General features: G+C 38.3%; 1 protein-coding gene across 3 annotated transcripts in view; it reads right to left on the bottom strand.

Annotated features, from left to right (window-relative positions):
• The window catches only part of nol10 (nucleolar protein 10), a 75,720-nt gene that overhangs the window by 8,543 nt on the left and 52,238 nt on the right, over positions 1 to 14,939 (bottom strand). For all 3 annotated transcript variants that reach the window (XM_024264558.2, XM_024264557.2, XM_024264559.2), the window contains 3 exons: positions 10,248 to 10,374; positions 5,234 to 5,313; positions 3,418 to 3,516 (listed from right to left, as the gene is read on the bottom strand). In XM_024264558.2, coding sequence (XP_024120326.1) covers positions 3,418 to 3,516; positions 5,234 to 5,313; positions 10,248 to 10,374 — 306 coding nt within the window. The remainder of the gene's footprint in view (positions 1 to 3,417; positions 3,517 to 5,233; positions 5,314 to 10,247; positions 10,375 to 14,939) is intronic.

Below are 14,939 nucleotides of genomic sequence, written 5' to 3'. Positions count from 1 at the left end.
TGAGGCTGAGAGGAAGGAGTTTCAGAGAGATGGAGCCACTGCTGCAAAAGCTCCGTCACCTTTAGTTTTTAACCGTGTTCTTTTAACCACCAGTAAGTCTTGGTCACATGATCTCAGGGACCTGGTGGGAGCGTACGGCTGCACAAGGTCCTTTATGTAGACCGGTGCTTGGTTATTAACTGCTCTGTAAGTTAAAACCAGGATCTTGAACTGCACTCTGTAGGCGATGGGGAGCCAGTGCAGTTTGATTAACAGTGGGGTGACATGAGAAAATTTGGAGAATTTAGTTAAAAGTCTTGCAGCAGCGTTCTGGACAACCTGAAGACGTTCTAGAGATTTTTTACTTAGACATGTAAAGATGGAGTTGCAATAATCAAAACGGGAGGAAATAAAAGCATGATTAAGCATCTCCATCTCAGAATGTGATACAACTGGACTCAGTTTAGCAATGTTTTTTAAATTAAATATGGGGAAACATAAGAAAAATAAAAGAAGAAATTGTCCAATGTAATTTCTTTAAGGCAGAACTTGTGTTCCATGAGATCGCTATGGCGGTGCGTGAAGATGAAGCATGTTGTGACTGAGTTTGATCACGCTGAACAGAGAGCTTCGTCTAGCTATGCTAACATCGGTGCTAACACAGCTAGCTCTGCCGCAGCAGTTTTTCGGGTTTAAATTGATCGTGTTCGGCTGTCATTAATGCGCTGTTTGGAGATAATCCATCAGATCTGCAGCAGATCCGTGTCTACGGCGCTTCTGTCTGCATAATGAACATTTCATTATCCGCACTCTTTGAACCAAACGCTGCGAGGACGGCGCGGGTTATGAGTTTAGACTGGAAATGAACCGCTAGTCCAAGGCTTCATTCATATTCTGCGCCACAATCATGATTATGAAACATTCACTGCGCAGACAGAGAGGCTGTGTGTCGGTATGGATCTGCCGCAGAGTTGTGGAGCGATGTGTGAGTCCCAAAAGTGAAGTAGCTCGCCTAAAAGTCCAAAGCTAAGTGTAGCATAACATTAGCAGAATAAGCATACAACTAAATGTAACTTAAAGTCACAAAAATGACAACAAACAGCATAGTAACCACAACATTAAAGAAGTAACACAGATTTAAGGGCGGTCCACCAAACTGAAAAATATGATTTAATTTCGTTCTGCGCATGTGCAGTGGATGTAGGTAGTAAAAGAATGAAAGTACTGATGTACATTCTAACATCCCCTGCTTTTCTCCCTTTTTGAAAATATACACTTCCCCAATTTTTTAAAGATGTCATGTCTTAAAGCTCTTTGTTTCTATGGGCATCCTCACGTTTTTTATGTATAGGAATATCTTGAGTTCAAAGATGTCATTAGTGTTTTGCTTTAATAAATGGGCCTCAGTGAGCAAATATTTTGAGTGTGTTTATATCTGCTAAAAGCTTTTGAAATACTTTACACATGTTTTATTAAATATACATATTAAAGCTTTAAAAAATACTTGCAGGCTTTTATTAAGTTTTCTGTAGTTGACTCAGGTGACCTCAATTGATTTAAGTCTTATTTTAATGCCAGAAACAAATTAAGGAGAAAACCTGAATGATTCATTAAAGGCTTAATAAACTATTGTATTTATTTTTAGTTAGCATATAGCTTAAACACTTCAAGTTTAAAGCCCATTATGGTTAAAATGGGTGTTTTACATCCAGTCGCCGGACGAACAGATTAGTCGACTAATCGAAAAAAATAATCGGAGATTAGTCGAATATTGAAATAATCGTTTGTGGTAGCCCTAATTCAGACCCAGCATAGCGTTCTGTTTGCCGGCATATTCATGGCGTGAGCTCCGCTGGACACGTCGCTGCATCGAGCTGCAGCCAGAGAACGCGGCGGCAGTAACAGATAGTCAAACTATCCACAGTGTATCCCGCTTTTCTCAGTCTTTAATGTTTAAAAAAAACAAAAGTTCATTGGAAATGATAAATCTCTATTTCATTTATTAGCAGAGGAGGAAAAGATTTGGTCCTGACAAAAAATGAACATGAAAGTGTTATGGAAATTTTATTTTTGATGTTTTTTATTTTATTTTACTGAACTTACTTAAAATTTATTTTTAAATGTCTTAACGAATTAGCACCTAAACCCTTAAGCACTTTAATTTATAAACTAGAGAGTTCCAGCAGAACTCTCTAATTTATAGGAACGTTGCAGTTTCCTCTTGAAGCTGCTCTAGTGGGAGCAGCTTCAAGAGGAAACTGCAACGTTCCCTTTCGCAAAACTTCTTTTGCTCAGTCTGCTCTCTCTGTGAAGGGAACAGGAGAGAGCAGAACAAGACCAGCTTCAGTCTTTTTAAAAAAACAGACAAAGTCCTGGCTGTACCAGCAGCAGCGTTGCACACATGTTTGAGTGAGGTTTGCTTAGGTGTATGTATGCATGTATGTATATGTGTGTGTACGTATATATTTATCTTTTTAACAAGTCTCTGTTTTTAGACAATTTTGTCATTTTGTAACCAGTCACTTCATTTTATGCCTTATCACGATTATTTTATTGTATAAAAAGCCCATCTGGGGACAAATGCTGCAAATTAGCTCCTGCTACAAGCATGATGATATGGGCATTGGACTGCTGCTTTGCTGTATGTCTATGTTTTTATATCCGTCCCTACTAAATAAATAAATACAAATACAAACGTTGATTGAAGTTTTGAATTTAAAATGCCCTTCACTTGCACTTGGGCTTTTGCTAAGCATTTTATGTTACAGCCTTTTATTAAGTTTATCTCAATACAATGTTACAAAATAAAGTATTTCTGATGAAAACTATTAATTTTGCCATTCTTGTTTTCATAATTATTGTAGAACTGCTAAATTCCACGATCCACACATTTTTTTACTAAAAAAAAGGCCACATATTAATTTGCGATTAATCGCGAGTTAACTATGGACAATGCAATTAATCGCGACTAAAAATTTTAATCGCCTGACAGCTCTAGTAAATAGCGATTTGCATCTGCCACCTTGCGTCAAATTTACTACGACGCCTCAACGCCCCAGAGCAACTGCTATCGTTTTTATGGAATTCACGTCGCCATGTCTGCATTTCCAGATCATTCAGAGTCGTTTCGAATGTTACTTCCGTCTGTCTGTAGCCCAGTTTAAGCACTACCTCGAGAGGAGAAAAATAAAACTGGAGGACATTTTTACTGAAAACGTCATGTGCCCAAAGCCAAGTCTCTGACAGGTTGACATGACTGGACACTGCAGGACCTCAGATTGAGTCTGTACATTGACTTAATGAAACTTGACGTCCCAGCTGCACAAATTGCATCTGGTGTGAATGCACCATATTGACAATGAAAGTGGAAAATTTATGAAAGGATTTTTTACTATGATTAGTTAGTATAAGAAAGTAAGTGTTTTAGCAACTTCTTACATTAACATGCACTCTCCGGGCTCTGGAGTCCTCAATCTTTTGGTGGATCTTATCTTTGCGATATTCCTCATAAGCAAAAGGATTTGCCATGGTCTTCACCTGCAACCAAAAGGAAACAACAAAACTATTAAGAAAAGACTTTAATGTGTCTTTGCGATCTCAGTAGGGTTCCAGAACATGATATTTCCTTATGGTGTGTTATGTCCCCAACAGACAAACCTGTCTCAAGTCTAGGGGACACAATAAAAGGGGACCATAACGAATAAAACTGGACACCAAGAGTAAAAGAGACATAGTTTATTTAATAACGGTAAATCTGTGTCCTGGGCCCTGTTTCAAGAAGCAGGTTGAGCAAATTTAGAGTTCAAACCTGAACTCAGAGTCCACGGACTCAAAATTCTCAAACTTAAGAGTTTTCGATTTCAGAACAGCTGAAAAGAGTTGATTCAATCAGCTTTAAGTTGTCAGAACCAGAATCAGGTGTGAGCGTCGTGACCATTAAAAATGGAGCAAAGACAGCATGATTCACCATGGCAACAGGAACAAACACCTTTATGGCTTCATACTTCACAGTGACAGAAATTGATGAGTTCCTACAAGCATATGCGACTACGAGAATATTTTCATCAAAAAGATCAACACAGCTGCAGCAGTAAAACAGAGAGAAAATATCTGCAGAGTTAATGCGTACGTCTACATTTGAATCATTTCAGTTCAGGAGAAGAACTAATTAATGTCAGGAAGGTCATTTTGTCACTTGTTAAATAAGGAATGATTTTTGATCTGTCAATCAAAATTATGCAATCTCCGTAATTGCATAATTGACCGTTCTTTGTAACACCCACCACCACCACATACACACACAAGGACATCACTGCACGTAAAAAAGAAACACTGTAGCTGCCTGGATTATGTTAAAATAAGCTTTTTTTAATCATAATTCTCAAGATTTAGATAGCAGTCTCTAATGTGAATGTTCTGAAATGCTAATGAGGAAGTCCTATTTGAACTTCCTTCACTTTAAGAAGGGGCGGAGACCGCAGGAACTCTGAGTTTCCTGAAGGAAACCTGCTCCAGATCAAGTTACGATCACAGACTCAGTTGCCATAGTGATTGATTCTGAGTTCAGCTTAACCTGCTTCGTGAAACGGGTTTGGTTTCACCCACTTTCACAGTTTATTTCATGTTTCTGAAACCGAAAACTCAGGGTTTCCCTGAGTTTGGTGTTCACGAACTCCATTGAGTTCCAACAAAACCTGCTTCTTGAAACAGGCCCCTGAAAAGCACGAAGAAAAACGAAACAACTACTGTCCTGGTTCAAACGAAAAGAAAAAAACAAAGGGAATTGGAACCTCAGCCAAACATAAAATAAGTCAGGGAGACTACTGACCCAGCCATGTCGACTGTCAGAGACAGCAGCTAAGGGCAGCCTAACCAACTCTATCTGATGACAATAAACAAATTCTGAAAATCAAGACTACCAAGTCTAACCCCAAACTAAAATTACAAAACCCAACAGAATAAGACTGCTGAGAACAAAGAGGGGAAACAGAAAGAAACAAGCAAACAAACTAGCACAACACACAAACACACTCTAAACCCAAACAGCTCCTCAGCTCTAAGGTGTACTGATATTGAAAGCCACAAGGCAACTTCTGGTTCCAGATATCCAGATATCCCTATATATGTGCAGCTTCATTTGTAAATCCCCTGGTCAGGGGAACATGAGTAGCTGACTGAGTTTTGATAGCACAAAGACAGGGAATTGAATGTAAGGTGACTAGTGAAGGAAGTGGCTAAAAATGCGATATCACACCTTGTGGTACAGCCTTATGTCCATGAAAAATCCATGCATGTAGGCTCGCAGAAGAGTTGATCCCACAAGATGGGATAGACCTGAAACAAATCAACCAACTTCAGTCAGCACACAGCTTGAATTAAAAATAGTAAAAACATTTGCATGAAAAAATATTTTAGAATGCATTATGCATTCAAGTAGAGACAACATAATACTTATGTATCAGACAAAATTACTCCTAATTATAAAGCACTCCACAACAAATATACATATATATAACATATAGTATATGTATATAAACACACACACACATATATATATACACATGTATATTAGGGCTGGGAATCACTGAATACTTCAAGATATGATGCGATACATGGCTCGCGATATCGATAATATCACGATACTGCAATAATTGCTAAAAAATACTCTCTAATAACTAACATTATATCGAAGAACACATTTTTTGGGAACATATATTCCCATTATTTTATTTTTTTGGCTTGAACACAATCATAATAAACAACTTGTCTTATTTTATGCAACAAATTAAATACACTTTGTGCAACATTGCTGAAATCAGTAATACTATGTCTTTGATAAGTATTGACATCAATTGAATTGGAATTATCGGTCAAGTTCAATGTCAACAATAATTAACCTGAACAGCAGTGCCACTACTTAGTGCAGAATCGTTGTAAGCAACAGAACAAAAATTATATAATTCAAGTGGTGACAGCTATCTACCTCCAAAGGAATGTCACACCACAGGATGATAAATATAATATTTTATAGCCTGTGTCAAGTGTTACCTAATTTTTTGCACTTTTCCCACATTTGAAAAGGGCTGAGAATCCAAAATTGAAGGCTGATTTACCCAGACTGTCACTTGAGATTATTTTTCCAATCTTTATCTATTTTCCATTTGGCTACTCAGCAGTCAATAGGTATTTACAAATTCAAATTCTGTAACAGAATAGCAATAAAAAACTTTAATCAATAATAATTTATATAATTTTAAGTGCTTCAATTAACTAGCCACTTCCCAATTTTACAGTGAATTCATGTACTTTATTTTACTTGCATTTTTATTTAAGTTCAAACATCAAATCCTGCATTTTTTATCTACGAATGACTTTAAATTAACATTAGCAAAAAGTCATTACATTCATTTGAAAACTTCACACCATAAATTGACCAAAGTTACACCGTACACCAGCAGGTTAAACATCGAAGTGCAGGAAAACGAAAATTCTGACCGGTACCTGAAGTGCACACAAACAATTGGGAAGCACGCCCCTAGTTCACACAGCGCACCGATCAAACAGGAAATAAGCGATCATGGTCATTCTAGCGCTCAGACAAAGTCACTTCTTACTGGCTGCCTCTGCTACAGTTGGACGATAATTGCTCACAGGTAGACATGCTTTACATATGCGCTACCGAGCTTGTATCTCGCCGGTGCTTTTTCCTGAATAAAGTGAATGCGTCACCATTAAATGTCCGACGCAGCGCGCCCAGCAGCTCAACAGTTTTGTCACGCTACTTAAACGCTCGGCACAACAGCCTCTTCAAATGAAAATGTAAGATCGATACCTGGTGAGAACCCATCGAGAATCAATTGAATAGACTAAATATCGCAATCGATTCAGTTTAATATTCTTCACCGTCTCCTTTACACAAGGGCGAGGCTGGTAAAGATTTTTCAGGGCGCTATTGCTGCCTGCCCCAAATGTGAACACTGCCCAGCCACTGAAGGCTACATGATATGGTCCTGCCCTAATCTTGACAAATACTGGGGGAATGTTTTTCAGATTCTATATCATATATCGATATTTTGGCACGCCCCTAATATATATAATATATATATATATATATATGTGTATATTAGGGTCAGGAATCTATTTTTTTTTAAAAATTGCAAATCTGGAAAAAAATCTATAGCGATTAATTGACATTCATTTTTTTTTTAAGAGTTTGCCAGGCACTTATTATCTGCAAATAATCATAATATGAAATCACATCACATCAATCAATTTTAGCTTGTACGTCTTCATCCTCACTTTTAATCTCGTGAACAATTTTCCCTGCATTGTTCTTTTTCTAAAGACCTTACTAATAAAAAGTAATTTATTTGCAAACTGTATGACTCATGTATTGTTTTCTTGTTTTCTTTTTTTTGTCCCGTTGCAAATTAACCAACAAACAAATCAACTTTCAATTGCATAGAAATATGCTAACTTGACTGTGAATGAATTGAGTGTCCCCAAGAGAACAAATCAAATAAGACATTAAAACCTCAGAGATGCTAAAATGCTGATATGAAGTGCAGCTGCTTTTATATGAGAGTTAAAGCAGCAAAAACCGGACACACAGCAGTGCGCTCCTCCGACAGATCTTATACCGATGCCCAGGACCGGACTGTACAGGCTTTCTTTTAGCTGTGGTCACCACCACTGGTCACCACTAGCTTCTCACTTCCTTGTACTTTGAGTTGTGTCTTTTTCCTCGTCTTAAGATGAAGAAGAACTATGTTAATCAGCGTGTTGTCATCCAGCGTGTTGATATACATGCTTTTCTTACACATTTGTGGTTTAAAAAAAAAAAAACTTCAGACCAGAAGTCATATGGAAAATGTTTTTAGCTGGACCATTTTTAAGACCATGATATAAAAATTTTAAACCTGTTTCCTCTTCTTCTTCGTCTTTTCCCTTCAGGGGTCGCCACAGCGAATCATATGGAAGATTACTCTTAGTGCGGCCCGCAAGGCTGATATGAATGACAGTTGTTGTGTGCAGACCTGAACGAACCAATCACAGTGAGGTATATGGCTCTGGAGGGCGGGACATCTTTCTAGTACCTCCTCACTCATTCTTTCATTCCTCCAGTCAGTCGGGAGGAGGAGGAGCCATGAAGCCGCTGGAAGTGCTTTCACACTGAACGTGATTCGCGTGCCCCGCCCCTCTTTCGCCGTGTGACAAATTCACAGCCTGCCGCTCATCAAAAAGCGTGTTCCTGACGCCGCGCCGAGTGTTGGAGGAGCTGGATGTCTCACTTAGAATGAATGGGAGACACATATGGAGTTTTATTTATGTCAACACTCCAGTAGAAATGAGACATCTCCGCGCACGCATCAAACATTCCGCGCGGACAAATCAGACCCTTGACAGCGGGTTTTCCTCCTCCACGAGCAGAAAAAGTCCTCGCGCATGAGACTGAATACTTCCACGTGCGTGAGTGATGCCAGCGCGCGAGCAGAATCTTCAAAGGAGCTTCCACACCAGCCGCATGCTGTGAGTTCAAAAACACGGTCTGCACAGGTTTATGAACGCACGCTCAGCTGATAGCACTTTATAAACCCGCGCAGACCGCGCTCAGCAGGTGGTATCCACACCGGAGCAGCGTGGTCACGCACGCAGTAGCCGAGAGGAGATTCTTCTTCTATTGTGTTTTTACTGTTCATTAGGGCTCCTCTGCATCTACAACAGGGAGAATCTCGGAGCAGAGAGGGAGAGCAGTTGAAAATCCCCGAAATGTTGCCTCATATTTTTGTTGCCACAACTCTGTCCTTTTAAAAGCCTGTCTGGGTGTCAAATTAACCCGATCGGGCACAAACTGCAATGATTAATTTCTGTTTTGTGATCATGTTTCAAGCAGACGCCACACAAGCAGCTCCTAAATCAGAGTCCCTGATTGGTCACAGCTCTGAGCTGCTGAGACTGTGCGTGGAAATGTTGAACCGGATTGAAGATTCAGTGCGTGCCCGATTTGTACGTAGAGCTCGAATCCAGACTTAAAAACATACGCACGCTCCAGACACAAAGGCCAGGAATTCTGGTGTGCGCGCGTTTGCATTGACTTTTCATTGAAAGTATGCGCTTGATTGCGGGCAGACGCGGCTGGTGTGAAACCAGCTTCAGTGAGTGCGCTGCTCCAAGCTCAGAGATGAAGGAGGAGCTTTTAATACAGACATTTAGGTCCATTCTAGTCCAGTGTTTCTCAGATATTTTCTCTTACCCCACTCCGCCCCCATGAAGAACTTGTTCTTTCAGCTGCAAATCTAATTTGTATCAGTTAATTTGCTCAAGTTAAACATATAACTCCTCCGCTATATTTAATTTATTATCGACTACTATGTAGGATTATGCACAATATCCATAACTAAAGTAAACATGTTTTTATTGACATTCCCCCCAGCGGTGCACGAACCACCATTTCAGAAACACTGTTGTAGTCAGTCAATCAGTATGTGGTTTCTTCAGTAGTCTGTATATGCTGTATGGTCATTGTTATTATTATTTTTTATTTATTAATGGTTGTTTTTTTTTAAATTCATTTTTTAAAATGAATTAATTTATTTAATTCATTATTCCGTGTTAAAATAAAGATGTTTTAGAACATTGTAATGTTTTATCAGTGACTTTCTTGTGAAAATCTGGATGCGGCCCAGCCTCACCCAGACTCTGCCTCCAGCGGCCCCTGGCTGAATTGAGTTTGAGACCCCTGCTCTAGACCTCTTTCCTGCAGCTCTAGACTCAGCATCCTTCTACCAATATATTCACTGTCTCTCCTCTGAACATGTCCAAACCATCTCAGTCTGGCCTCTCTGACTGTATCTCCAAAACCTCTAACATGTGCTGTCCCTCTGATGTATTCATCATTGTATTGTATTTTAAGGCCCCGTTTCCAAATTTTCAAATTCAAGACTTTTAAAAACTTTTTAAGACCCCACGGGAAACCTGATTTATGATGGGATTGCTCTATAAAATAATATTCATATATAACAGGATGGTGTTAGAGATCAAATGTGTCATTTGATCTCTTCACTGAGGAGCCTGTATTTGACTGTTCATTCAACCCTTTCAATGTCAAGTTCAATTCTTGGTTCCAGCCTCTACATTCTTATCTGATCAGTTTCAATAACTACTGCAACTGTTGTTATTTTTTTAGAAAATTGAGACTGATTTTACCATGCTCATTTTCTTTCTTTCATTTTTTGAAAAAACAAAAAAATGGAGTAGTGTGATCTCACCCAGGTTTTCCAGGTCTTTTCGTGTTACAAACTTGTAATCATCATACACTGTAATCTCTGGGCTCTCCTCCAACTCTTCAGTGAGATTGTCAAGGAAAGAACACCAGCGTGGTGCAGGGCCTAGAGCCTGAGAAAAGGAAAAAAACATTCAAATTTAAAGGTTCAGATTTAGAATGCAGAAAAGTCTCAAACAATATGTTTATTGCAGACCGTTACATAAACTTATCTATTATACTTTTCAATTAGTTTAAGGCCTCCCCGTGCCCCCCTTCTTCGTTTTCTTTTTTTCTTTTTTAATCAGCAGTTGGCATCCAGCGTGATGATAAACACTTTACTTACATAATAGCCGTTCTAAAAAAAAATTTACTTTAGACCAGAAAAGTCATACGGAAAAAGTTTTAACCCTTGTGCTCTCTTATAGGGTCCAGATGAACCCACCCTTACATTGAGGTGCTACCCCTTCCATGACAATGGTGGACAAGGTGGAAAAGACTTCCTGTCTGTCATTAGACACCGGGAAAGATCGACAATCATTAAAAAAAAAAGTTCAGGGCACTTTCTTGTGGGGTCCAGATGACCCCACTTTTAAAGTAAACAAGCCAAGGCGAGCGGAAGAGTGACACTGCAACAGTTTTGCATGGAGGACATTGATTGACAAGGTCTCCAGCCAATCAGGACGCAGAACAGCGTGCGCTTTAAAAAAAAAAAGAAAAAACCAGCAAAATCGAACTGAGAGCAGGTGAACTGCAATGTAAAAGGAAAACACTATTTTGTTCTATTTGACAGGGATTTGGAGGGTTCAGATAGAGGCACAGGCTGTAGAAGGTTGACATAAAAAGTCACGTTCTATGTGGGTCTCAATCATGTGGCTGAATAGAAAAAATAAATAAATAAATAATGGGTCTCTGATATTGTTTGGAGGCCGGGTCAAATGTAGAGGCGGGCTGGATCTGGCCCGTGGGCCGTAGTTTGGGGACCTCTGGTTTAGATTTAAATATAAGTAATTACTTTTTGGTGTAGCATGAAATTTTTTAAGTTATAAAACTATTGTTGTTATGTATATCCGAGTGCTGGAAGCTCTGTGATAACGCTGGCTAACCGGTGACTATCGGTGATGTCATCGTTCAAAAGTGACATCCAAAATCTGGGACACTATTTTTTCATAACATTCGGTTTGGAGTGCTAAATATAGGGTAAGAGAGAAGGGAAGAATTTTGATTAGGCCTAACATTTTGTTGCAAAATGGCTGCCAAGCCATTGGTTGTTTGGCCCAATACGCTAATGAATCCAAAATACATGTTGGTCTACACAACAGTCTCCAATTACCAAAGAAGTTTTGTTGACCTCTGACCTTGTGAAGAGCCCACCACCTTGAATTTAAGATCTTAGTAAGATCTACAAATTAAAACTTGTCCAAGGAATTTTCATTGATTGTCTCCTAACATGTCACCCATCATTGGGAAGCTACTGTTGAAAAAATGTTGCAATTAGAAGTTGTCAATTTTGAATGGTGTGCGTGTTGCTAGCTCGCACATTTTTATTGAAATCCACAAATTGACTCGGCTAAAAAAAATGTAAAAACACTTATTATTTTAAGCAAGAATAAGACCCCTGCCAGATGTAAAAAAAAAATCTCCAAAATGTAAACACACCTAATATCAGGTGTAAAACTAAATATTGTTTTCACGTTTTTTCTGTAACTTTGTATTTATGAATCAGTTTCTTTAAAAAAAAAAAAAAAAAAACTTTATTTTTCAGTTTAACATTTGTTAAATTCAGGTGTGACACTGAAATGTCTATACAAACATAGCCAACCCCCCTTTGATGTTTCAAACATCAAAGGAAAACTTTTTTACTTATTCTATAAGAGGGTTCCGGTCACAGAGAATTTTTGTTGTGATGTTTTTATCTTGTGTCTGAGCTTTTCCAAAGGTAAAAGGGAGAGCAACCCTTTCAACCACTGAGAGACTGAGGGGGCCTTGTCAGATTTCCAATGGAATTAAATCAGTCTATGTGCAAGTAGAGTGGCAAATGCAATAGCATTTTCTTGAAATTTATTCACGTTATGTTGGGGAGTCATTATTCCAAAAATACCAATATGTAAATCAGGCATCAGGTTTTTTCCACTAATGTTAGATAGAATCTGAAAAATATTCCCCCAGTATTTGTCAAGATTAGGGCAGGACCATATTATGTAGCCTTCGGTGGCTGGGCAGTGTTCACATTTGGGGCAGGCAGCAATAGCGCCCTGAAAAATCTTTACCAGCCTCGCCCTTGTGTAAAGGAGATGGTGAAGAATACTAAACTGAATCAAACCATGGTGGACGCAGAGGGAGGAATTGTGAATACGAGTCAGACAGAATTTCCACTCTTCTTCAGACAGATTAACTTCAATGTCGTTTTCCAATGCGATTTTGTTTTTTCCCGTTTAACTAATTTATTTTTCATTTATAAAGCACCTTTCACCACCAGGAAAGGAGGCCCAAAGTGCTGCACAAAAACACAATACATTACAATCATAAAAATAATTTATAAAAGAAATACGTAAAATCCTATTTAAAAAGAAATTAAAATTTACATAATAAAAATCAGCTAGGCAGATACTATAGCGCAATAGTTCAGCTTTTTATCTATGCTTGTTTTAAATTAAAATCTTTTTACTTTCTTTTATTTTTTTTTTAATGATCACATCTTTACTATTTCTTTTGATTGTTTCTTTTAATGTTTTATGTAAAGCACTTTGAATTGTCTCTGTACATGAAATGTGCTATACAAATAAACTTGCCTTGCCTTTAAAACTCTAATCTAATCAAGATTAAAAAACTCAAAAATTAGCCAAAAACACTTTTTGATCTTGTTTGAAGTCATTTGAAAATAATATTTAAGCTTATAAATCTTGTTTTGAGATTACATATCTTTTATTTCTTATTTAATAATTTAATCCAAAAACTGTTGTCTTTTGTATGTATATTAAGATAAAAACACTAAATGGGAGATTTTTTTGAAATCAGACTGCATATTTGACATCCAATTTTAGCTATAAAAACTTGTTTCAAGATTTCCAGGCTCAGATACTTTAACTTTTGAACAAACAAGGGTCACAACCCGTTTCCCCAAGAACCCCACAAGGGGGCCGCAGGTCTCTTCTAAAAATAGCGCAACTCACTTGTGAGCTGCGTCTAAAACAACATTTTATTCGGTTGCTATGTTTTTCAATTACACTTACATTTGCATAGATTTATAAATTAAAACATAAAAATATGGTCATGATACATGAACTTTGGATAAGTTTACTGACCACTGACCTATTCCAGTTCAAAGATCATTAATTTTGTTAAAAATGGTGCAGATTTAGTCATTAGTTCAAAGTGTGACAAGACTTAACCCTTCTGCTCTCTTTGGGGTCCAGATGACTCCAACCACATATTGATGTGTGCTTCCTTCCATGACAAATGTGGACAAAGGTGGACAGGATTTTATGTCTGTCATGGACATTAGTGAAACTCAAAAATCAATGATAAAAAAAAGTTCAGCGCACTGTCTTGTGGGGTCCAGATGACCCCACTTTTAATGTAAACAAGCCAAGGAGAGCGGAAGGGTTAAGAAGTCAGAAGGGAAAAAGTCAGGAAGCTTCATCGTCTTCCATGACTGCTGTCACGGTATATTGGTGAAAGTTGCGGTGAAAATAAAAAGTTGCAAGGTGCGCAACATGTCGTGGGATTTCCTTGATTTTGCGCTAATAGTTGCCATCACAACATCGCGAAATCCTGGAGAGTCGGATCTAATTATGATGTAGGATTGTCATTTTAAAAAAGTTTTACTCAGGCCGATCAACCTCAACTACTCTCAGTAACATATCTCCCTCCACCTACCGAACATTTTTGGTTTAACCCTTCTGCTCGTTGGAGATGTTGGAAGGAGCGCGAACAGCCAGACTGAACTGAATTCAGCAGAGGTAAGGAGGAGTAAAAGTTCTTTGTTTGGTTTTAACAGTTTGAACAGTTTACGTCCAAGGATATATTTTCTCCTCTTGTAACATATCCATAAGTTGTTTAGCCGTGTTTGTACAATTCAGTAGCTAACTCGGCTATTGCTAGCTAGCTAGATATAGGGGCTTGCTATACTGTGTAAAAATGTCCAGACTGTTGAGGAGAAAAAAACTGCGGAGCATTTACTTAACATTTTAAGGTGTTGGTTTTATTTTTTAATTCAAAGCAATTCAGAGAATGATTAAGTCTGCTAAGTGTGGTGCTTCAAATACTGGGAAACAATGCATTCAAGCTATTAGCCTAGGGTAAATATTACGGCTAAAAAACTGCTCGTTCACATAATCCTGGCTGGCAAACTGCTGCCAGCGGGAATCCACAACAGCGGTGGAAAAACGGAAAAAACAACCACTAATCTTATCCTGGCATCATGGAATGTTAGAACCCTACTAGACAATGATGATCGACCTGAAAGAAGAACAGCCCTGATCTCACGTGAACTAGAACATTACAAGATTGACATAGCAGCTCTACAAGAAACTCGCTTCCATAATCAGGGGCAACTCAGAGAAAAGTTTCATACGTTCTACTGGTCTGGCAAACCATCAAGTGAACGAAGAGAAGCAGGTGTTGCCTTTGCAATTTCAAATAGACTTGTAACAGACCTTGAGTCACTACCAACTGGAAAGAATGACCGTCTGATATC

This window comes from Oryzias melastigma, unplaced genomic scaffold (assembly GCF_002922805.2).
Source record: "Oryzias melastigma strain HK-1 unplaced genomic scaffold, ASM292280v2 sc00232, whole genome shotgun sequence".
Lineage (NCBI taxonomy): Eukaryota > Metazoa > Chordata > Actinopteri > Beloniformes > Adrianichthyidae > Oryzias > Oryzias melastigma.
The sequence above is the reverse complement of the archived record's forward strand: the minus strand, read 5'-3'. Positions and strand labels throughout refer to the sequence as shown.